At 39.8% G+C, this 25,553-nt stretch overlaps 1 protein-coding gene and 1 long non-coding RNA gene across 7 annotated transcripts in view; one reads left to right on the top strand and one right to left on the bottom strand.

Annotated features, from left to right (window-relative positions):
• Asb15 (ankyrin repeat and SOCS box containing 15) overlaps nucleotides 1-6,302 on the top strand; it is a 46,353-nt gene extending 40,051 nt beyond the window's left edge. For all 4 annotated transcript variants that reach the window (XM_076566148.1, XM_076566146.1, XM_076566147.1 and 1 more), the window contains exons 8-10: nucleotides 1,543-2,110; nucleotides 2,880-3,033; nucleotides 6,117-6,302. In XM_076566148.1, coding sequence (XP_076422263.1) covers nucleotides 1,543-2,110; nucleotides 2,880-3,033; nucleotides 6,117-6,289 — 895 coding nt within the window. In that variant the 3' untranslated portion in view covers nucleotides 6,290-6,302. The remainder of the gene's footprint in view (nucleotides 1-1,542; nucleotides 2,111-2,879; nucleotides 3,034-6,116) is intronic.
• Nucleotides 1,989-25,545, bottom strand: LOC107402634 (uncharacterized). Of its 3 annotated transcripts, none has more exons than XR_013049663.1 (6): nucleotides 25,333-25,545; nucleotides 25,112-25,223; nucleotides 10,730-10,916; nucleotides 10,053-10,114; nucleotides 8,453-8,543; nucleotides 1,989-2,783 (listed from the first exon to the last, which is right to left on the bottom strand). It is a non-coding gene; the product is annotated as an uncharacterized LOC107402634 (long non-coding RNA). The 3 variants fall into 3 exon arrangements; XR_006070186.2 differs by having other exon boundaries at nucleotides 10,730-10,913; XR_001579826.3 differs by lacking the exon at nucleotides 10,730-10,916.
• Nucleotides 25,546-25,553: the final 8 nt, after the last annotated feature.

Here is a 25,553-nt window from a genome sequence, read left to right as displayed (position 1 = left end):
GAGAAATCTTCACCAACTGGCAAGAATGTCTTTCTGTGTTTAAAAAAAAAAAAGGTTCAACAAATGGCTATAAAGTTTCTAAACAATGTGCCATTGACTGGGGATTAGAATTTGTAATAATACTGTGCTTTATTCCAGTCATTTCCTAGCATTGTCAGGATGTACATAGTACTATAAAGGCAAATGGCAAATGTATTATTGGATAGAAAAGATTCATTATAAATTTAGACCTCCTGTTCCCACACAAACCGTAGAGTGGACTTTTCAACCATAAAATATGTTATAATCAACATAGTAATAGAAGTCTAGAATCACAATATTAAACTATCCACCAAGAGACAATGACCTTAAGAAATTAACAATATCTTATGTGTTCAAAAACTTTGAAGTAGCTAGGTTGTATTATATCTGCTGGCCACACTGGCAAAGTTAAGGGACCAATGACGCATAATTGATGCGAAGTGACATGTTGTTAAAGTTTACCTGGATTTACTCCCAGCGTTCATAAATTCACACATGATAGCTCTGAATTAGGCACAGGAGATCAAGTTATCCTTGCTTGTGGCTCTCACAAATGTCTAAATGGCTAGTGAAGTGTGAAATTCACAAGTATTCATCACATGTACTTTGAAACATGAGCGAGGGACAGTTATTTATCTGGATGGATGCAAGTTTGATCGAAAACTAAAGATTCTTATTTTCACTAAGAATTCACTTGTGAGTTGTATAGGAGACAAGACTTAGATGGGCAATATTAATAGGTGGCTTAGGAATCAATGAAAAAGAAAGAATAAGAATCAAAAGATTAAAACTCTATCCCTTCCTTTCATGTGGAGCTTATGACCTTGGAAAGTCATGTTCCCTCTTAAGCCTTTATATATTGTTCATCTTTAAATGAAAGGGTTGGATTTATGCTGTTCAAGGTCATTTTCCAAGACTGCATGGATTCTAGTTGTCAGGATTATGCAGTGTGTTTCTATGCCATCAGGGGAGTTTACTCTTTTTGGCATTTTTGCAATCACATCTATTGATTACACAAACTTTATTGTTAAGTGACAGAACTGTAAAGTGGGGAGAGAATCCTGAGGACTCAAACCTAGAACCAAACATGTAAGATCCAGGATATTCCTTGGGAATTTTTAGAATGGAAAACTAAATTAAAACTCATCTAAGTTAAACAATAGTATCTGACTCAGAGGTTAAGAGCACTGAATGCTCTTCCAGAGGTCCTGAGTTCTATTCCCAGCAACCACATGGTGGCTCACAACCATCTGTAATGAGATCTGGTGCCCTCTTCTGGCCTGCAGGGGTACATGCAGGTAGAACACTGTATAATAAATAAATAAATACATAAATCTTTAAAATAATAACAGAAACAGGAGTATCTCGATTTGCAGAGGCTAAACAAGTACATACAGAGTTACATAGAGGAAATATGGAAAATAAACAAAGTGAATTCACCTATCTGACGAGAAAGTTGTATTTAATTATTTGGCTTTCTTTATGCAATGGGGTGTTTAAGGAGTTGTTTCTTTGCTGCAGTGCTCTGAAATATCTCATCCCAGTAACATCCAAACATGCAATCCGGAAGAGTGGCCTAACTCCAATTCACTCAGCAGCAGATGGACAAAATGCTCAGTGCCTCGAACTGCTCATTGATAATGGTTTTGACGTCAACGCCCTGCTTGCTGACCACATTTCCCAGAGCTACGACGATGAGAGAAAGACCGCGCTTTATTTTGCTGTCTCTAATAATGATATCCACTGCACAGAAGTCCTTCTGGCTGCAGGTGCAGACCCCAACTTAGATCCCCTCAACTGTCTGCTTGTGGCGGTAAGGGCCAACAGACATGAAATAGTCCGGCTGCTTCTCTCCTACGGAGCTAACGTCAACTGTTATTTGTACGTGAATGACACTCGTTTCCCCAGCGCCATCCAGTACGCCCTAAATGATGAGGTTATGCTGAGGCTCCTGCTGAATAATGGTTACCAAGTGGAGCTGTGCTTTGACTGCATGCACGGAGACATCTTTGGAAATTCATTTGTGTGGTCAGAGATAGAGGAGGAGGGACTGCCAGGATGGACATCTTGTATAATAAAAGATATCCCAGTAAGTTGCACCCTCTCCTTCATTTTGGCTTGGTATCCTAACTCATATTTGTCTCAAGAATCTTCAGGTTTTGATTTTTTAACCCTTTTGATTTATTTATTGACCTCCCCAAAATTGATCAAGAGTATGTTGCTTAACTTTTATTTATTTATGAAATTTCCACATTTCTTCCTATTACTTATTCCTAGACATATACCATTGTGGTATTAAATATCATTGGAATGACTTTGGTATTAAAAGTATTGTCTTGTTTTATAGCCCAATGTATATATAATCTATTCCAGAGGTTGTTCCATGCTCTAAGTAAAATATATAATCTACAATTTAATTCATAAAATTTCACTCATTTAAGGATGTTACAAGCAAAGAAAATTCAAATTTAATTTATATGCTTCATATTTTTGACTTCTTATCACTATAGGAAACAAGGCTATTTCTTTTCTTGGATTAGAAACAGAATGTCAAACAATTTTAAAATGTATTTGCAATTATTCACTTGCATCCAATTGGTGAGATATTGGGGCTAGAGGGAAAAAAAGAATGGATCTTCCATGCCATGTTCACTCTGGTCCCAAGATAACCATGAATATGCACTTAGTATTATTAGTTCAAAGAAATAATCGTGGCAGCTCTTTTTCATTTTTGTTCATCATAGGCAGGAATATTTTCTTTCCTGTAAAAAGACAAAGAGTAACTTTTCATAGCAATACTGATCATGTGTATAATATATTAAAAGTACCACTAAATTAACTAGGATCAATTTTCTCAGTTCTGTGAGTTCATTACAGTTCCATGGATGAAGCACCTGGTGGGCAGCACTGTCCGTATCCTTACAGATTACATGGATTATGTCCTTCTGTGTTCTAAACTGAAGTCTGTGCTGGAACTACAGAGAGAATGGCCAGAAATCCGCCAAATAATAGGTAAAAGCAAATATTTCCTTTACTTTAAATTTTTATTTATTTGTTTATTTGTGTATGTATAGTTGTGAATGTGAATGTGAGTGTGAGTGTGTGTTTATCCTTAGAAAAGCTTGCAATTAGCAATGACCATAGTCGTTCTGAGCATCCCTCTCACACAGAATTTGGTGTGGAAATGACAATTCCTGCAAAAAGAAATAATAAATGATAGTTCCTGATCTGAGGAAGGAAATGATTAAGAATGAACCTAGAGCATCTGCTCACACCAGGCAGCCAAGAAACTCAGTGACTATCTTAACAAGGTCAGAAGGGTCCATGAGCCAACTTGAAGAGACTCTCAGTAGCCACACAGGACCATTCAAGTTTCAAAAACACAGTTGTTTCAATGAGTAACATAGATATGCCCAAAACGTCTAAATTCATGAAACCTTAAAACCTGAAAATGATCATTTCAAAGGGGTTATAGAAAACCAATTACCTTGAAATTTGTTTTAAAAAAAAAAAGCCATTTTTTCTTCCTGTTTGTATTATACATGCCACAGGTAACCAAAATAGATGATCAAAACCTCTTCATGAAAATGATATGATAGAAATGGATAGAAAAAGAACTTGAAGATCAAAAGATATTTAGAGGATATTGGATAACTTTTTAATCCTCCAACTATAGGAAAATCCCAGAGGAATGACATCTGATGTTGACTTCTGGCCTACATATGCTCATACATGTTCGCTTGCACTTCCACACGCATGTGGGCATACACACACAAATACAACAAAAAGAAATTCGAGGAGTTATTCACTTCAATGATGAAAGTGACCCCTTTTTTGTTATATTTGATTATTAACTTTCAAATTACATTCTTTTAATAGTAAAAGAAAGTTAACCTTGGTGGCATATGCCTGTAATCCCAGTATTTGGAGGACAAGGTAGGAAGGTCACAGTTTTTATCCATCCTATAATTAGTATAGGGACAGATCACTTAGATGATGAAACTTCAAAGGGGTGATTGCCGTACAAGTCAGAATTGTGGTGGTTGGTGGGAGAAGGAAGAATGAAGGTTGTCAAGGCTATACAAGAATCCTCTATGGCCGACAAAGTTCCATTTCATAACCTGAGAGGTAGTCAAAGATACTCATCTACTCGATACTTGCAATTTATGAAGCTGTGTGCGTATGTAGGTAGTCTCATGTTTAAAATTTTCAAATCCAAAAAGCTTAAATGATTTGGCTATTTCAAAATGAAAACACCACTAAAGTGTAAATTAATTTCCCTAAGTTTTGGGCCCAGGGAACAACAAAGCCAGGATTTGAGCCTTGTTTATCTTACTTGGTAACATTGGCTTTTCCTGAAATGGTCACTGTTATTTCTGTCATAAGGAGCACAGATGTTGCTAGGAAACGAGAATTAATGGTCCACGTGTTTCTATTGCAAGTGAATTCCTAGTTGTGATGATTTTAGAAAGATGCTCCAGGTAAGAATGACGTCGGGATGCTTTTCTGCTATTCCAGTGGTTTATTTCTGCAACCAGCTTGTCGGCTGCTTGCTGTGCGCCTGCTAAACCACTGGATGTCAGGGTTCCTTCAGCTATAGAAAGGCAGCTGACTTGTTAAGGAACAAAATAAAATTGCTATTTTATTAAAACATGGGAGGGTGCCTATTTTGATCATAATATTTTCCCTCAAGTTTGTAGAAAATGTCCTAATTTATTTTTGAGATGGGTTTTGCTCTACATGCCACTGTAGTGTGAAACTCTCTATACATATCCTAGGCTGGCCTCAAACCTGTGACCTTCCTGCCTTGGCCTCCAAATGCTGAGATTGCAGGCATCTGCCACCAAGGCTAACTTTGTTTTAATGTTGAAAGAATGTAATTTGAAATTTTATAATCAAATATAACAAAAATAGGATCATTTTCATCACTGAAGTGAATAATGCCTAATGTTTCTTTTGTTGTTTGTGTATGTGTGCCCACATGAGTGTGGAAGTGCAAGTGGGTGTGTATGAGCATATGTAGGCCAGAAGCCAGCATCAGAGGCCATTCCTCTGAGCTTTTCTGACTAGGCTGGCTGGCCGGCCAGTGAGCTTCAGGGGTCTACCTGTTTCTGCCTCCCTAGCATTGGGATTACAAGCATGCACCGCCACGTCTGAATTTTTCCATTGCTTTCAGGGATACAACGCAAGTCTCTGTGCTCACACAGCAAACATATTACCTACTGAGCTATCTCCCCTCTCCCCTAACATTTATTGAGTGTTATGGTCCAGTGTATCAAGGATTTTCCTAGTTGCTTATGTGAACTATTCAGCCTCAGACGATCCTATGAAGGAGGTACTTTTGCTATGCACCTTACATACATGAGAATAGTAATTATACTAAACTATACAAGTGGTTAAGCTACTTGTGCAAGGTCACACACAGTAACATAGGCAGGATCTTAGTCCCAGCTGACTGAGTCTAGGGCCAACATTTACTTGTGTACTTGTACTATGCTACCCGTTGATTGGTTCTTTTTGTCCATGTAAAACATCGGTGTTTAATTCTACTATAAAGTAAGAAATTGAAAATTATATTTGCACATCATCAGATATGTAAATGTTAATATCTGGTGTGTAGCACAGCAGACACTGAAATCAAGCCTCAGACTGAATCGTGAATGATTAATGAAATCATCTAGTGATGATAATTATTTACTGATAATTAGTCATCAGATAGCCTAGTAGAAAAGAGAGGAAGTAAAGAAACATGTCTGTATAATATTTAGTTATTGAAAAAGGAGAAATATGTGGCCATTTGCTGTTTAAAATCGAATCCACTTGTTAACATCCTGTAGATGGACACCCATCAGGAGCCAGACTTGGCTCCTGACACAGATGCAGAGAGAACTCCCATCCTCTTGGAGCTCAAATCATGAGGAAAGGGTTAGAGTAGTTAATTGAAATGTAAATTGAGGTCAAAATCATCAGCTACTAATGTGTGTATTTTCAGAAAAACACTGCTCACGTTACCCTGAAACAACCTTCATCATAAGTGTGAAGCCGGTCGGTAGAACTTCTTGATTTTCTGATTGTTTTCCCCTTTTTTTTCCTAGAGAATCCTTGCTCACTAAGGCATCTGTGCCGGTTAAAAATTCGCAGACTTATGGGACTCCAGCGACTCTGCCAGCCAGCCTCCATGGAGAAACTTCCTCTCCCAGCAGCGATTCGAAGATACTTATTATTTAAAGAATATGATCTCTATGGACAACAGCTAAAGTTAATATAACTTTTAAATGATATTTTAAAATGTGATTCTTAAAGTATTTTAAAATGTGATTCCCCTAGAGAAGTCATTGGAATCATTTTATATTCTTAAGTGTATTTAAATCCACAGAGAATTTTGTAGTTGTACCACGTCCCTATGGAAAGAGCATGTACACTCCTAAAGTTATTTAGGTTTCTAAGACAAGCAATAGCCTGTATTTGAATTTCTATTGATTGTCTTCAGTTGTTACAAGTCTTCAAATTCTCCCTATCAACTGAATGCCAATGATTGAGAAACTAGGCTTAAACAGCAAATAACTACTTTTTCAAACCCCCACAAATACCTGCCCGCTGCTAACCTGTTCTATTGTCAGACACTGTTCTAGAAAAGCCGTGTGAACCTGCAGACTCACCCTGTAACCTGGCTTCCCCTGTGCTTTCTATTCCTCAGCTCGCAGTCCCTCTCAACTTCCTTAATTTGGTAACAACTTCCACTCCCTCTTCCTGTTGACTCCATTTCCTGTTCCTTCCTTGGTTTTCGTCATAGGTCTCTCTCTCCGTGTTCCCTCTCAGCCCTGCTCCCTGGCCTCTGTGTCTCTGCTTCCCTATGCTGTTCCTCTTCCTCCAGCCCTCTAGAGACATGTCCTCTGTCCTTTTCTGTCATGCTGTGTTCTCTGGCAAACTCCATTCGCTTTCCCAGCTGTGATCGTATTGCTGGGGACTCTACCATTTACAGATGAAGGTCAACTTTTTGTCTCCTGTGCTTCAGACCTGACAGACACTGATGTAATGGACACGTATACATGAAGATAGCTTCGGTTCAGCGCGTCCTCAAATCCTGCCTTCACCATACACTTTTAACATTCTGCAGTTCAGTAGTGGCACAATCAATTCAGTTTCCAGATAAAAAAGACTGGGCATCAGTCTTGACCCACCCCTCCCTCTTCTCACCCGGCATGCCAACTCACCAAATGCCACTGAGTTTCTCTCGTAAAGCCACCGTTTCCTACTCTGTGCCTCAAATTCCACTCTACACTTGACTGTACTCTTCCTTTTCCTGAGACTACACAGTGCTGCTTATCTGGCTGGCCTGCCTCTGTCTGCCAGAGTCTACACACAGCATTCCAGAATGATCTTCCAGAGACTTAAACACAGCTCTTTCCCTTGCAGAAAATCACTCCCATGATTGTGGGCTAAAAACCCTGAGTTCTCCCAAGGCCTCCATGCTTTAACTCGCTCCAACCTCTTTAGCCTCTCTGCACCTCCCCACCCCGCTTAGCAGTACCACTGTTAGAGTCTTCTATGGCAACTCCCAGGCTCTATGGTTTTATAAGACCAGAGTTCGTTTTATTAATAAAAAATGAGGTCCTCTTTTTTTTTTAATAGGATGCCATCTATTATCACCATTTCATTTTTAAAAGGGGTTATTCTTTAGAATGCTAGAAAACAAGATGGTGGTCAGCTCAGTTGTTACAATGGATTGACATTAGCTTTGGACAGACTGACCATACTGTTCTCATCTCCTCACTGACAAGCAAAACTTCACTGTGGGCCGCAAGTCTCTGGATCCCTTGGACGGGAGCCACTGTAACCCTTTATGTTTCTGTCACCCTCTACCTGAAGCTCTCTTTTTCACCCTTTGCCCCTCTCCCACTGGGCAACTGACTCCTACACTGCAGATCTTGGCTCAGCTGTTGCTTCCTCTGGAATGGAGGCCACTGCCCAGCGCTGCTCCTGTGGTTTTGTGGTTGTCTATGTCACCCTAGACTGGAAGCTCCCTGAGGGCAGGATCATGTCTGCTTTGTTCCCTAGTGTGTGCTCAGAGCCATACACATTCCCTAGAATGTGAACACTGTACAAGAACTAGACATAATCAGTGACTTCATGGTGAAATGATACGTTTTAATTTCTGACTTGGATATGTAAGCTTAGTAATGTAATTATTTAAATTGATTGTTCTTACATTTTAATAGTGTGTTTTTTCACATTTATTTTATCCTAAGAGTGAATATTCTCTTAGTAGTAATATCCCACTAGTTTGTAATTTTTCTGAATTGCATTTACTTTCAGTTATCTTTGAAAGATAAATCACTCTGGAAAGAAACCTGTATAATTAGTGTAGTGGTTTTAATGTATTGTATTTCCTTGAGTATTTTTAATATAAATCACACCATAATGTACTTACTTAGGACTGTGATGTTCCATGTACAAGATTTCATAATTCTTGTTTTCTTTCTTCCTTGTGCTTAAAATTTATTCTTTTTATAAATATTGCTCTAAATAAATGGAAAAAATAACTGAAGTTATAAGCCTGCTGTTTGATATTTCAGATATTAAATGTACTTGGGGTAAATAAGTGCAAGAACTACTTGGATATAAAGATACGAACTGGATGCACATGGTAAAGGCTTTTAAAGTTATTGCCTTGATTTGTTGAAAAGACAAAATTTATCTTAAGAATTGGAAATGACACTGTATCCAAACTCATTACAATTTGGACCTTTCCAAGAGTGTTTTTATTTTTGAGAGAGCTAGATGAAAAGAGGGGTGAATTCCTATCTAACTAGGACTGTTCTATCCTCCTGTGTCACTTCATCTGGAAGAGGGCAACAGCTGCTGCCCACGGTCAGGCTAAGAAGCCAGGCATTCTACAGTGGTGCCAATGTCCCCACTGCACCGACAAGAAGGGGCGTGGATGCCATCTCCCCATGCTGCCAAGCTGCTCGTGGCTGTTTCAGTCACTGTAGCTCCTGTTTAGTGTCATTCAGAGAACCCGGGTTGGAAAGAGTGGAAATAATCTCTCAGTCAGTGGATGTTGGGTTGCTTTTCCTATAGGCTGCAGTCAAATCTTACTTTCATTTCTGGTTAAACGTATTCAACAGTCACATTGAAACCTTTTTCTTCTTGAAGAATATGGTTTAGTCATTTTAACTGATTACATATATCCATGCAAAAGAAATACAACACAGAAGACGAGGAAACAATTATTTAAATGTGCAGCACACCCTTCAGTGCAGGCTTTTAAAAAATCAATATCCGCATCAGACAGCATGAAACATACAAGAGAGTCATGAGACAGAGAAAATACTTAATCTTTTTAATAGTACCTTTTACTAGATATTCCTAAATGCAGGTTTTAAGTCCCATTACTCTTGTGTAGGCACCTACCTTCCAAATCATAAATTATTTAGGATATATAAAAATGGTATCTGCTTCAACTTATTCCTTAAAAAATTAATATTACACATGTATATACACACATATACACTACAGTACATGTGCATGATATATGAGCACTTAATGTCACACTTCTGTACCTATATATATTCTAATATATCTTACTACTGCAATGCCATATTGTCTTAGTTAAGGTTTAATTGCTGTGATAAAACATCATAACCAATAGCAACTTCAGGAGGAAATGGTTCATTTTCTTATAGCTTGGAGCCCATCACCCAGAGAAGTCAGGCAGGGACTGTTGCAGAAGCCATAGAGGAGTGCTGTTTACTGGCTTGCTCTCCATGGATTGCTCAGCCTGCATTCTATGTCATCCAGGATCACCAACCCAGGGGTGGCACCACTCAAATTGATCTATAATCCAGAACAATCTATAATCAAGAAAATGACTGACACACTTAACTATAGGCTAATCACATGGAGATATTTTCTCAATTGAGAGTTTCTCTTCCTCAGTGACTCTAATTTATGCCAAGTTTTTTAAAAAAAAACTAGCCAGTACATGTATATAATACAAGGACATTCACTTTGTATTAAACAGCCATTACCTTAAGTGGAATAAACCAGGTCAGAAAGACAGAAATCACATGATCTCACTTATATGCAGAACCTGCAGAGGTGAAACAGAAGCAGAAAGCAGTAGTGACTAGAATTTGTTAGGTAAGGGGGGGGGGCGTTGGGGATATCTCAATCAAATGATACCAAATATGTTAGACACAAATAATTATTAAATGCTTATTACCCAACATGGTGCATGTCATTAAAAACAATGCAACGTATATCTCTGTGTGTATTACTTTTCTCCTTTCTATAATGGAATATTTGAAAGTCTGCAACTTAAGGAGTGAAGGATTTATTTTGGCTCATGACTTGAGAGCATCCCATTCATTGTGATGGAAGAGGCACAGCCATAAGGGCATGAGGCTGTTTTCTCACACCTGGCTAAATGAAGACACACAGAATGTTGACGGTTTCTTGGTACTCATCTTGCTTTCTTTTGGCTCGTTCACTGAGTCTAGCTCCCTATCCCATGGAGTAGTACCACAAATTTTATGGTGGGCCTTCCATGCTACATTAATCCTCTCTAGAAATGCCCTCACAGACGTGTCCAGAGGTGTGTCTTCTAATTGATTCTAAGTTCAGGCAAAATGACAATAAAGATTAGCCATCGCAATGTAAAAACTACCAAAACAGTTCTGCCAAGGTATAAGAAAAGCTGTCCTACCCACACACTCATCCTCCATGAAGTCATCCACTGCCATCCATGCCTTCCCCACTGTGATGGACTGTAGAGGAGTCCCAGCCACATGACTGTCTTCCATGAAGCAAGCTGCCACCATGCCTTCTCCACTTTGATGGGGTGTATCTCTTCAAATATGAGCCAAATGAATTCTGCATCCCTCAAATTTCTTCTTGTTTGGCATTTGGTCACATCGATTAGAAAAACAACCAGTACAGAAAATTGGTACCAGGTAGTGGAATCATTGCTTTGCTAAAGCTGAGGTGGGTCATAGACTTTCTGAACTGGTTTGTGGGAGAAGTGAGTAAATTTGAAACTACAGGCTAAACATGTCCAAGAATGCTCAAGAGTGCTGATCCTAATGACAGCTTGGAAGCTGCAATGCCAATAAAAAGACAGACGACGCAAATTTGCTCATGAGCTTTCACAGGAAAATGAAGGACTACATCTGAACCTGGGATAGAGATCATTGATGGATTATGGCAAAGAACCTGACTGCGTTTCTGCTCCATATCTTAAAATGTTGAGTGAAGCTAAATTAGAAAGTAACGAAGTATTTTGGCAGAAGAAATTGTAAGACAGCATAATATCCAGGCTGTGGCATAGTTTGTACTCACCTCTTTTAGCCCGATTATGGTGAGCAAAAAGAACAGAAATACAGAGAAAATGTGACATTTGACAAGGAAAGCTATATGGACCTAAATTAAGGACAGTGTAGCAGATGCACTTGTTACAAATTTTAACCACTGTAGCTATAATCTAAGAGGCCTACATATATCTTGAGCTGGCACCAAACTTGATGCAGTGCTGTATTTACAGGCATGCAAGATGCAAAACTGAGGGGGCCATATAAGCTTACTTCAAACTTCAGAAGCCCTTTGCGATGAGACAATGTGTAGCAAGGTTAGATTCTCTATAAGAGCTCTTGGGTAGGCTGTGGTGTGCAAAGCTGTAGATATATATAGCCTAAGCTACTATTGAGTTCCTCGGGTAGTGGAGATGCCATAACTTTGGATATCTGCTGAGGAAAGCTGAAAGTGCCACGTGGGGCTGGCCTGCAGGAGGCTGTATAGGATGCAAACAAACTAGTTGTAGGGGAAGGACTGCCTAAGCCCATTAGTGCCCAGATGATACCACATGACTTGGACCAGGAGCTGCAATGCCTGGTACTTGCTTTGCTGGGTTACTGTCTTCCTTTGGTGTGATCTTTTCTTGTTATGTCTCTTTCCTCCCTTTTGGAATGAGAATGTTTACTCTGTGCCATTGTTTGATGGATGTATGTGACATGTTTTGTGATTTTTTTTAACATGGGTTCATAGTTAAGAAATCACCTTGAATCTTAGAAGAGGCCTTGGACTTTCAAACTATCAGAACTATAAAACTAAATTTGACTAAATACATTTTTGTATGATGAGATGGCCATAGTCAATAAGAGGCAGGGATAGAATACTATGATTTGAATATAAGATGTACCTCATAGACTCATGTCCTCAAACACTTGTATATTTGAAGACACATTTGAACAGCTGGTGTTGCTTTTTTGAAGGTGGTAGACCTTTTAGGAGGTGAAGCTTAGCTGGAGGAAATATTGGGGGAATCTTGAGACTTTATAACCAGGTCCATTTTCCTAACCTGTATCTGTTTCCTAGCTGCTGACCCAATGTAATGCTGCCAGCCATCAAACCTCCCCCAACATGGTGGACTATATTCCCTCAAACCATAAACCAGAACAAATTCCTCCCCCAATCCTTCCCCAAAAAGAGAAAGAAAAGAGTAGTTTAGATTCTAGGTATTCTCACCATAAAAAAGAAATCAGTATGTGAGAAAATACACATGTAAATTAGCTCAATTTAGCCATTCTACAATATATACACATTTAAAAACAGCATGTTCTATATCACATATATGTATATATTTTGTCAACTAACAAACATTTTAAAAATATGGACTGCTTTAGCACTCTTAGATGAAGCATGCAAATATATCTTATCATTAAGACAGACAGTGATCCAGATTGAATCATGCTTTAAATATTATTAGCTACTTGATTTTGAACAAGATATAAGCATATCAATCATTATACATACATAAAATAGGTGCATGAGAAACCTGATTTCTGTTGTTATTATTGTGACCACATCGCAAGCTCCCCGAACAAGACCACCACAGAGCTGATATCTGATGCAAAACACACAGGGGTTTATGGATAATAAGCAAGTCCAGGCTTGGTCCGTGTCCAACACACTGGCTAGCTAGCCAGATGAAGGAGGATGGCCCTGAACTCTCAGGGTGAGGGGTTTTTAAAGGGAAAAAAAGCAAATAGGGTGGTACAAGCCTTGGTGTCATATGATTGGGTGAGGGTCTTCAACCTTTGAATTTACTAGTTGAGGGTTACAGTTATCATTTGGGGGCAGACCTCCACAAGTCCCAGGCTTTGTCCTTGAGCTGCCATGGAGGCTGGCTGGCCTTGCACATTTACATTGATCCATGCACGTAGTTCTAAGTTGGTATGGGGTCCCAGACAATAAACAATTGGCTGAACCTTGAGCAGTCAGAGTACATACAGAAAGGGAGCTACTGCAAGGACTATGTCATAGCCCTCCCAGAAACTGCTTGCTCAAGTCTCAGGAAACTGAAATTGAGGCCTGATCTCTGAGAAAAGACTGAGCAGCCTGCTATGGCAGCTGCTTGGTCCTTTCATTATCACAGAGTGCCAGAATTAGGACTTAAGTTGCAGAAATGAAAACATTCATCTTAAGAAACAAGACTACACACTGTCATAATGACATCTGAGATTATGCAAACCTATGTTATAGCTGTATGTGGTATCACACTGTTATCTCTAAATATTTTGACAAGATTCACAGGATGAAAGCTTAGCACAAAACTTTTGAGCCTAGCACATAAAAATCTCACATTTTCTTGGTTTTATGAAGCCCTAGTCATCCTAGTTATTGCCAAGGAAGGATAGGGCCTTCTTAGGGGAAGAGAGGTGTAGGAAGAGGAAGAGCAGACTCATTTGACCTCAACAGCCCATGTTGTATAACCTTAGGGAGTGCTGGGGATGTCTGGGGATTTGCTGTTTTCGTCAGGAGACAGTCTAGTAATTTGAATCGGGGCACTGGGAGTGCCTGAGTTCTAACATTGGACTGACCAGCAATTCTATCACAGGGCCTGAATAGGAACACTCATTCTGCACTTCAGATTCCAGTAACAAGACAGCCATTGCTTTTACCTTGAAAGTTGCCCCTGCTGGGATTTCTCCAGGAGATTCAAGCTAAAGTGTTCTGGAAGTCACCTATGCTATTTAAGTTAGAAAGTGTGGGAACATTAATTGGGACATTTATCATTGAGTTGAGTGAGTGGGGAATGCCAGTATCCAATTCTTTCGGTTTGAGGCCAAGTCTATGTTCTTTTTGCAAACACAGTATTTGTTATACTCTGAAAATTAAGTGGGTAGACATGGCATCTAGGGTTTGGCAATCTGTGTTCCTAAATGTCTGAACACTTCTGAAAATCTATAACTAAATTACTTTAAAATTATTTTGATGCAGCAATGTTGCTAAACACCTTTGATGAGAGGATGCTAACATTAGCTTAGATTTTGCTTTGCCTCAGTGGAACCCCTCAATGGAGATACTAGAGAAGCTAAAGGGGGCCTTGGAGTTGAAGGATATTCTAATAAAACCTGAATATCACTTATGCAGATTTACACATATATATAATTTATGATTATCAGATATCTGCTCAAAGGAAAACAATCCTCTTACAGTAGGCGTGGTGGCATTTACCTATAGTTCCTGCACTTGTGAGGAGGGTCATGAGTTAGAGACAAGCTTGGCTTACTATGCAATGTTGTGCTGTCTCTAAAATCTTAATAAAAATAGTTTGAAAAATAACAAATTCTTAGAAAGTGAATGATATCAAAATACTTAAAAATAACAGGCTTTGCTAAGAAAGAGTAAGAACCCAAAGGCCATAGAAGATCATAGGTTTTTCAGCACCTCAAAGGCACCATCATTTGTCCCACAAATGAGAAAGGAACCCTGAGAAATACCCAACTTATTCTACTACCCGCTGAAGGACCACGTCTGTGCAACACCCTTCACTTGTCCTGGGGCTCACAGTTCACAAGGTCCTCCTCATGTACCCCCTCACTTGATTATTATTCCTACCCTAGAAGCAGAGCAGGACAAGGTTAATTATGTCCACTCCATATAAGGAAACAGATCATACAATTAGTTAAGGTTGTAAACACCGGAAGTAAGACTGTACCTTAGCACCTTGGCTCCAAATGCAAAGCTCCTTCTATAGCATGCTGTTTGGTTCATCAAGAATCAAGAGCCTAGCCACTAAAAGAGCTCAAACAGAACAGCTAGCTCAGTGTTCTTCAGCAGGATATACACCAAGTGGTGAAAAGATCTGCAGTCAACATGTCCCCAACTGGGTGAAGTCCCAAAACATAAGGTAAAGTGAAAAAGCCAGGTGGCCACAAACTATATGGTTACAGTTATTTATAATAGTCAAACATGGGTAATACACACAAACAGAAAACATGTTAGTGGCTGTCTGGGTTAGGAAGAGGGTTAATTACAGATGGGCATAAAGAATCTTTTGGGACCAAAAGAAATGTTCAGAACTTGTTTTTTGTTGATGGTGAAACAACTTCGTTAATTTACCTTTTAAAAGCAAAAGCCATTGAACTTTAAACTTACAATAGGTGAGTTTTATAGTACATAAATTGCCACCTAAAAAGTCACTTTTAAAGAAAGCCCAGGTGGAACACATCCATCTCTGCCAGGGAACAACAGTGATTATAACCCGCCCAGGTGCCTGTCTAAACAGTGGGATCTTGTGGCTCTGAGGAAAGTGCTTGGTCCTTGTACTGGTAGCACATAATTTTGCTGTGGATATCGCTCTATATAAATAAAACACTGATGGCCAGTGACCAGACAGGAAGTATAGGTGGGACAAGGAGAGAGGAGAATTGGGGAAACAAGAAGAAGGAGGGAGAGACACTGCAGCCACTGCCAGGACAAGCAACATGTGAAGACGCCGGTAAGCCACCAGCCACGTGACAAGGTATAGATTTATAGAAATGGGTTAATTTAAGATATAAGAACAGTTAGCAAGAAGCCTGCCACGGCCATACAGTTTATAAGTAATATAAGTGTCTGAGTGATTATTTTATACGTGGATTGTGGGACTGTGGGGCTTGGTGGAACCTGGAGAGAAGCCCTCCAGCAACAAATGGCACCCAACATGGGGCACGAACCCACGACCCTGGGATTAAGAGTCCCAATTTAATTTTTTTTCTGTGCTGATAAGACCATTAAGAGCAGAAAATGAGCCGGGCAGTGGTTGCACACGCCTTTAATCCCAGCACTCAGGAGGCAGAGGCAGGAGGATCTCTGTGAATTCGAGGCCAGCCTGGTCTACAAAGCGAGTTCCAGGAAAGGCGCAAAGCTACACAGAGAAACCCTGTCTCGAAAAACAAACAAACAAACAAACAAACAAACAAACAAAACAACAACAACAAAAAAAGCAGAAGATGAGAGTCCTCAAGGGCAGCAAGTGCCTGCTGTGTTCACCAATCCCATTGGTCCCCAATCCCAGATCAACAGAAATGGCTTTGCCAGCCTTGGGTATGTTCATACTTGTTCTAAAAGGACATTTACACACATACACACACACACACATACACACACAGCACCACTACCACCGCCGCCGCCACTGCCACCACCACCACCAAACACACCCTAATATCCAAACATGTATACATTGAAAAGCTATGGGCGAGGGTTTCCTGCCCTGTGAAGGGTGTGAACTGGCAAAGAATCATATAATAATCTTGAGAAACAGCTCCAGATAGGACTCAAAGGAAGACGAGGATTACAGGAATGAGTGTCTGGGGGAGAATCGGTGAAGACTGGATCTCAAGAAGTCAGGAGAACTTTGGAAGGAAAGGTCAGTTAGAGCTGTGAGTCTGAAAATACAGTGCTTTGGATTTTCCCGACAGAACTGCCGATGAAGGGCCCCAGTGTCTGGAGCACAAGCATTCCCCACATTCCTGTCCTTTGGGCTGACCCCAGTGCCCTCCCACTCTTCACAGCGGGATCAACGCACTTCAGCTGCCGGTTCCCAGCTGGACTGGCTTCTGAGCAGAGACTGTCCTGAATCTGAGGGAAAAGATCGTCCATGGTGTGGATAACCCAGCCTCCACACTTTCTTCCTGACACCACAAAGGAGCAAATCTGTTGCTAGGGAGATCGATGAAAAAGCTTCTCCTCCACCACAAGCAAAACTTTGTTTATTCGGATTTCAGCTGATGAGTGTACAATCTGTTTCCTGTCTCCAAAGTGGAATTTCACACGCATGGTCTGTTGTACGAGATGAAAGGCTCAGTTGGAGGAATTCAGTTACTTCTTTCTCATTTTTGGATTTTTTCCCCCTCAAAATTTTATTTTTTAGCCTCACAGTTTAAATACTGTTAGTTCATCTTTTCATTTGCATACACTACAATTATTTACATATGTTTGAGTCAGATAAACATAGCATCAGCTATATGTGACCAACCTTAGAGGCTCGGTTCTAAAGTTCGGTTTTCATTGTGTCTGTCTTTCCTTTTGATACATTGTAAAATGCCAAATAGTAACACCAGTGTGAGAAGCAGCTTGGAGTTAGAGAATATCATCATCCATCACTTGTTAGCTGGAAGAATGCAAAGATATTTTTTAAATCTCAGAACCCATTTTATCTTTTATAAAATGGAATAAATCACATTTATTCATCAAGTGTTATCTCACACACAGTGTTAGACTAAACATTAATAGAGGGAGCTCATATTATGTTCTGCTGCCTGGCACACTGGCTATAAAAATCATTTTGTAAACTATAACTATTACACAATTGTGAGATGTTATTATAAATAGCCCTAATAATTTTAAATTTGACTCACACTCTCTGCCACAAGTTGGCAGAGCTGGGAGATTTGCTTGTCTGCCAAGTCTGAGAGTACAGGCTTGATAAGGGAATCACCAGTTCTCATCTGATCCCTGGAGTATGTGTTTGCCCTCTGTCTGTCCAGAGCTTGCCTGTTCCCTGACCTTCTCCCCTGGGAGCCTTTCTCTGGTCTTCTGAAAAGCTCCAACAAACAGCCTGAGCAAAGTCGGAAGCAAAGTTCCTAAGGAAGTTAAGTTACTTCAGCCTTGTTACAAAGCATCTCTAAGAAATGTGGAAACTGCAAGCCATTCTGTGTCAGTGGGAAACTTGTTAGACTTATTTCAGGAGGCAACTTCGCATCTAGAAAAGGAGGGATTAGGTAAAACTTAATAATAATTATAAAGTAGGCAAAAATCCTTGACATTTCCTTGTGTTTACAAATGACAAGATAACATGTTTTCTGTGTCTCCAAGGCAGCTTAGGGACAATTAAAACAAAGCAAAAAGGTAGTCTTGCCTGGTGGAAGTTGCCTGAACTCCCAGGTATGTAGGGAGCTAATGCACAAGGCTCACAAGTTCAGTCTATTGAGGCTACAGAGTGAGTTCACTACCAATCTAGAAAATTCAGTGAGATCCTATCTCAAAAGAAAATATGGCTGGGGGTGTAGCTCAGTGGTAGAGTGGTTCTTTGACATGAACAGGGTCCTGGATCCAATTCACAGAATCGCTATAACTAAGTAAATAAACAGGTTAATAAATAAGGCATTCATGAAATGTTCAAACATACCACTCCGAGGCTGAACTGCTTACTAGGCAGTTGGGCTGGCTCTTAGCTTTTGATTCACACACGCTAAAGGAACAGTGACCAAAAAGCATGGACTGTGGTCCCCGAAAGTGTTTGGGTGTCCAGGAGCAAAAGAAACTTAGGGGAGGTGGTCATTGAGGTTCAAATAGGAAGGCTTTCTCTGAAGGCAGTTCTGGGGGTCACACAGTGGGGTTACAGTGACAAGCACAGTGTTATAGTGTTTGTTTTCCTTGTAGGCAAGAAGACTTGAATTTGATCACAAACCGTGAATTAAAAAATGAGTAGTCTCAGAATAAAATAAACAACAAAACAAAAAACTCTGAATCACCTCAGATCCAGTCATTGTCATGATGTCTGTCATTTAAAAAAAACAAAACTGTTTTCACTTTCATGACTCATCACTCCTGTTCCAAGTTTGGGGTGCTCTGTTTTTGAAATACTCCCTGAACACTTAATAACCATGCTGGGCCTTGGAGACAGCAAGAGAAGCAGCCTCCTGCCTTTGGAAAAGCGTTCTCCCTGTGAAGACCTGTTCAAAACAAGCAATCCCAAGAGCAGTGTGTCTGTGAACTACATTTAGCTCCACCTGGCCTGGGCACCTGAGCGCATGTGGGCCCCAGTGCAGCTCAAGAGGCAAAGGCTTTGTAGGTGGAGAGGGGGCAACTGCAGTGGGCAATGGGCAGAGCAGCTCAGAGGGGTTCAAGTTCACTCCAGCATGGCTCAAGTGTGGGTTCTGGAAGGTGAGCCACATGAAGCAGGAAAGGTGAACAGTACTCCTGGCTAAATTCAGTCTGAGGAACAATGGAAGGCATTCAGGAGTTTTAGGTAGGAAATGACCTGGAGAGATCTGTGTTCTTAAAAGGTTATTCTGATTGTGCTGTGGGGTGGGGGCAATAGGCAAAATATAAGAGGGACTTTAATCCATTGCTATCCCCAGCCAAGGAAATGAAAGCAATGTAGACTTAGGCTGAGGCAAAAGGGAACAGCCTGAAATAAAGCAGGAATTCAGAGGCCCTTAGAGCAGAGGAGCCTAAACACCACCACACTGTGAGAGAAGCAGCTGAAACACCAGGGCCCTAGCAAGTGGTGGCTGAGGATGAGGAGCCTCCTTTGCGGTGAAGAAGCTGCAAAGAGAGAACGCAAGAGGCTGATCTTAGGCAGTTTGAGATGCTCGGAAATTATCTGGGTGTTTTCACAGAGCATCGGCGTTTAGCTCAAAGATTTTAACTGAGTAAGGTGACACATTGGTGCCCATCTTGGACTTTTGGGATCCCTTGTGCTTACTGAAATTAAATACCATATACTAAATCTCATAGTGATGAGATCTATTGTACCATAAAGCACGGGGCCTATAGAAATGGGTGTTAATTAGTAAATAGATGTTATATGTCATAGAACATAAATATTAACTATAATTTAAAATTAAATTCACATAATGCATATCTTGAGCTGTCTTTTGTAGTTTCAGATAGGAATGCCTGTACCAGAAATTGTTTTGAAAGATGAACAATTCCTGAAGTTATCAAGTATTCCCTAAAATTTGAACCTAAAGTAAAAAGACAAACAATAATACAGTCTCTTAACACCCCTAAATATCAGTCACCAATAGTACAGAAACCATCACCCAAATAGTCTTTAACAAGCGGAGTTTCCTCTATGTACTGAGGTAGTTCTATGCACATGGGTGTCTAGGAGAACACTGCTACTACCTTAATATGAGGACTCCACACTAAAATGTAAAATTGAACACAGGAGGACTGGTGGTCAGGGGAGGCAAAAATATGACCAAAGCATACTATGTACATGTACGAAACTGTCTTCATGGGCGCTAGAAAGCTGGCTCAGTGGTTAAGAGCACTAACAGATTCTGGAAAAGGACCCAGATTCAGTTCCCAGTACGTGGTGGCTCACAACCATACTAAAAAAAGAAAATGTCACAATAAACTCCACCATGTGTATAATATATTCAAATAAAACTCAAAAGGTAAAGAAACAAAACAAGTAGAATATCGGCCTTCCGGGAAGACTGGTACTACTGATGGTCCTGATGACCTCTGCTCCCCGTCTCGTGGAGTCCCTATGGGTATCACGGCACTTGCCTATACAAGAGACTTGCAGGCAATATGACACACGGCAGCTATGTAGGGTAATGGTAGAGATAAACACACAGTGCTAGTAGATAATAAGACCTCCTTAGCTTGACCTACAGAGGCCTTCGTATCTAACACTCAACATGTATGAACCCTCAGCACCAGTGGGGCACAGTACTGATAGTCAGTAGAGAATGTGGTGGGTGGCCACCTTCCTAGCAATTCCTTGAATCAGGAAAGTTTCTGCCTAGTCTCCACCTCTGCCTCCTCCCTCCCCTCCTCTGTCAAACAGTGTTCACTCTTGTTCTCTTCCTCCTGGGCACTTACTCGGAGGCTGCTCTCTTCCTGGAACCTTTTCCCACCGCCCTGCCTTCTCCGACTTGGCCCACATCTTGCTCTGTGCAGGGCTCTGGCTCCTCCCCCGGCCCCTGGCTGGGCTTCTGGGCACTGCTATTGCCAGCTGTCTACTCTCTCCCTGGAGTCTCAACTCCTTGAGGGCAGAGACTGAATTGGTTTCTATTTTCCTGTCCGCAGCCCTAGCTCGCAGCACAGTCGTATCTCACAGCAAGTAGAGAGTGACTGTGTGGACAAGCAGCCAGGAACATTACCAGGGAAAAACTAGAAGGGAAAAAAACCCAACAGGTTGAAAGAGAAAACTCAGTTTTCCCTTAACGAGGAATTGACAGTATCACGAGACATTATATATCTTAGTGAATCAGCAAATCAAGAACAACAACAACAAAAAATTCTCACCAAGGCAGTGATTTTTTTTAAATAAGACATACTAATCTTGAAAAGGTTTTGTTGTCTTATACTATCATTGTTTCTAAATACAATGAATACATTGTTTCTAAATACACCAAGTGAAAATTCCAAAATATAAAATGCTGACTCTCAGAACACCTGTACAACTGGATTTTTTCTTTTTTCTTTTGTTTGTTTGTTTGTTTGTTTTTCAAGACAGGGCTTCTCTGTGTAGCCCTGGCTGTCTTGGAACTCACTTTGTAGACCAGGCTGGCCTTGAACTCACAGAGATCTACCTGCCTCTGCCTCTTGAGTGCTGGGATTAAAAGCTTGAGCCACCACTGCTGGGCTGGATTTTTTTTTCTTGATGTTAAAAAAAAGAAGAAGAAGAAAAGAAAAAAGTTCCAAGAAAATTTATACTATCCATTACAAATCAAAGCGAGGGATGTTCAGTCACATGGCAGAATTTTACAAATGGACTTAAAGTTGGTAGAAAATACTTCTGAGTAGATATCATGAAGTCTGGTTGGGACTGAGTTATGATTGCTACATTCAGACTGACTGACAGTAACTGTGCTAAGATGTTTTAAGAGGCCATTGTTCTTAAGAGGTAGGTATTATCAAGAGGCAAGTGTTTTTCAGTGATGGTGTCACATGGTAAGACATTTTAAGGCTGACCCTTTGGAGTCACTTTCAGAGTCATTTATGGGACACTCAAGACTTGACAAAAGAAATTCATGCAAGGCTATATTTATTCTGGGTCATTCAATGAGGAAACTAAACATAAACGGAGTGGTTTTCTAACCATTTTCAGTCCAATATAAAGAGGAGTTTTCCATAGAGCTGAGAGCCATTTGTCAAGGACTATTTTTATTGATGATGTTTAAATGCAATACAGATAGAAATGACAGAGGATTGAATATTTCAAAGGTCCTTTGAAATCCAAGTCTATTATTCTAAAGAATATCTGTGCAATTATTTCATGGTCACACATCATGTGTGTTATAATATGCATGCATAGAGCCCTTTTCCGGATGTGTTCAAGTGCCATCTCATTATAGAAATCTTCTGGAATGAAATATTGCCCTCTGCAAGCCTTGCTTCCCCTCCAGTCTGCTGTGGGATGTCCTTCTGGATGCTGTGAATATGTGTTGCTCTGATTGGTTGATAAATAAAGCTGTGTTAGCCTATGACAAGGTAGCTTAGAGGCAGACAAGAAATACAAGCAGACAGACAGGAAGAAGAAAGGCAGAAGGGAAGAGACACAAGGAGCCGACCAAGGAACAACATGTAATGGGACACAGGTAAAGCCACGGAACATGTGTCGATACATAGATTACTAGAAATGGGTTAATTTAAGATAGAAGAGCTAGCTAGCAGGAAGCCTGAGCCATCAGGCCATTCAGTTTGTAAGTAATATAAGCCTCTGCGTGTCAGCTTGTGGGACAGCTGCAGGACAGGCAGGACACAGGAAAACTTCCAGCCACACCAGTCTGAGCTCCTCTGTTAGTTGCATTCTGTTGTTTATATTGTTCTCTGTGAAGAACAGGACTCGGTTGGTTTCATTCATTGATCTAATCCAAGTATATCAATTTAAGTCTAACATATGATGTGTATTCAGTAAATTTCAAGACAAAAGTGAATCATATAGATCAAAAACACAAAGGAAAAGAGTAAAACACAGTTGTCCTAATTTTACATAATTATTTACTCCCAAATATTCTGACCAATGTGCCATGTGTCTCCTGTGTCATTAATAACGAGTTTGTGTTACAATCTATACACATTTTATTGTCTTTTGTTTTGCCGGACGGTGGTGGCACATACCTTTAATCCTAGCACTCGGGAGGCAGAGTCAGGCGGATCTCTGTGAGAGTTCGAAGCCATTTTGGCCTGGGATACAGAGTGAGTTCTAGTACAGACACCAAAACTACATAGAGAAACCCTGTCTGGAAAAAACAAAAAACAATCAACAAACAAAAAAGCAGTTGTTTTTTCTGCATACTTGTGATTATTTTTATGCAAAATGTCATTGTTGAGCTGAATAATTCATTTCATTTACCATATTTAAATATCTTTCATAAGAATGGCACTGTCAAAACTCAAATCCATCTTTTAATTAAAAAAAAAACACCATGTGCTTCACAAAAATATATGCTACTGGTTCAAAATATGAAACAAATCCCAATGCTGTTAATTACCTGAATTGACCATCACTCGGTGTGTTAATGAATCACAGCTACATTGAACCTCAGAAATAGGAACAAATATTCCCTATATTCAAAATACAAAAGTAATTTTAAAAAGTCAGTTAATCATTTATAATTTCATTATTCTCTCTCTGAATATCATTTCTGGAATGTATCCTTTGATTCTGAAGGCAGAACACTATGAGTTAAAAGAAAACATATTTAACTCAATCATTCATGCAAAAGAATGGAGTTAGAGAACTCACACTCTCTGACTTCAACTGCATCAAAAAGCTACAGAAAGTGAGCTGATGGAGCTTTGGCAGAGACACACATATCAAAAGACCAGAACCGCCCAGGAGATATCCTTACATCGATGCTCAGTAAATCCACAGAGGGGTCAAACAATTTACCAGAGAGTCTTATGGACCAATAGTGTTAAGATGAGTAGATATCTATATCTATCAATATCTATAATGTATATCTTACTTTCTACATGCATAAAACTTTTGATCAAAATGTGTCATAAGCCTAAACCTATAAAGCAAATCTGAACTTTTGAGCAAAAACACAGGAGTAAATCTTTGCACTCTGGGAGTAGGAAATGATGTTGTAACTATAAACACCAAGAAACAACTGATTGAATAAAAAAATGACAAGGAGAACTGCATTAAAAATTACTCTTCTAAAAACACTAAAAGGCAAAGCAAAAAATGAGAGGAAATATATACAAATCTTTTGTCACATTAAATATTTGTTTTTCAAATATATAAACAGCTCACAACTGAGTAAAAAGACAACTGAATTTAGAAATAAGCACAAAATTTGAATATTTTACCAAGGGCCAATGAGCACGTGAAACTACACTCAACATCTTTAGTAACTAGGAAGCTGAAAGCCACCCTTTTGTCCTCACTAAAATGGCTGTGACCAGGAAAACAAACAATAACAGGTGATGTAAGGAAACTGGAACTCCCCCCACTGTTGAGAATTAATGCATGAGCCATCTTGGAAAATGGTTTTGTAACTTCACTAAAAGTGAGTTTACCCTACAACCTCATGTTTCTCCTACAGAGAAGTAAAAGCCATATGAGTACTCAAAGACTTTCAGGTAAGTGTTATTGGCAGGATTATTCACAGCCCAAGCCTAGAAATAATCCGAATATTCACCAGCAGTTCAGTTGAAAGCATAAGTATTTTATGTTGTGCAAGTGTTGGTATATCTGTATTTCTACATACACATTTTACTATAGTTTTATATATCTGTATTCTAAAATTAGTATGAAATTCTACAAACTCCACAGATAATATAACATCTTCACAAGAATGAATGCATATGTATAGTTAAAAATTAATGTCTTTCTGACTTTCAGCCCAGATACCAACTGGGTTGAAATTCTAGACCTTTCTACTTCTTAGCTTTGTTTTCCTAAGCTAGTTACTCAACCTCTCAGGGGTCTTTGCTTGTTAGATATGGGTAATAATAATATTCTTCATATGATTTTTGGATTAAATGATAAAAAGTAGACAGAGTGTTTAGCTTTGGGCTGTCATAGTATCAATCTTCAATAAATTAGAATAATCCAGTTTCTACTCACACATGGGAAGGAGAAGGCAGCCATTTGGTGATGCAGAGAAGACACTTTCTGCCCTTCCAGCTGTCAGCCTTCAGGAGTTTCACTTAATCTCTCAGTCTCAAATTGCCAAAATCTGTAAATGTGAGGGTCAAACTGTTAGTCTAAAGTACATACAACTAGGGAATTGTATGGCAGGGCTTTGTATACTGCAAAGCACGATAAATAATACAATTCTGTATTACCATAACTTCTGTCCCCATCACACCACCCAGGAATGTTTCTAGATACGTATCTAGAAGGACATTGTGGAGTTGTTTCTCCACCCTCAGTTCATAATGAAAGAGTCCGTTCATCACCGCGGTGTCTGTGGCAAGACATTTGCAAAACAAACTTTATCGCCCGTTTGTTTGAGCACAGAGTAAGGAGAACCATGTCACCTCCTATCTGAAACACTCCGCCTGTC

The sequence above is a fragment of the Peromyscus maniculatus genome, chromosome 3 (genome assembly GCF_049852395.1).
Source record: "Peromyscus maniculatus bairdii isolate BWxNUB_F1_BW_parent chromosome 3, HU_Pman_BW_mat_3.1, whole genome shotgun sequence".
Classification (NCBI taxonomy): Eukaryota; Metazoa; Chordata; class Mammalia; order Rodentia; family Cricetidae; genus Peromyscus; species Peromyscus maniculatus.
The sequence above is the reverse complement of the archived record's forward strand: the minus strand, read 5'-3'. Positions and strand labels throughout refer to the sequence as shown.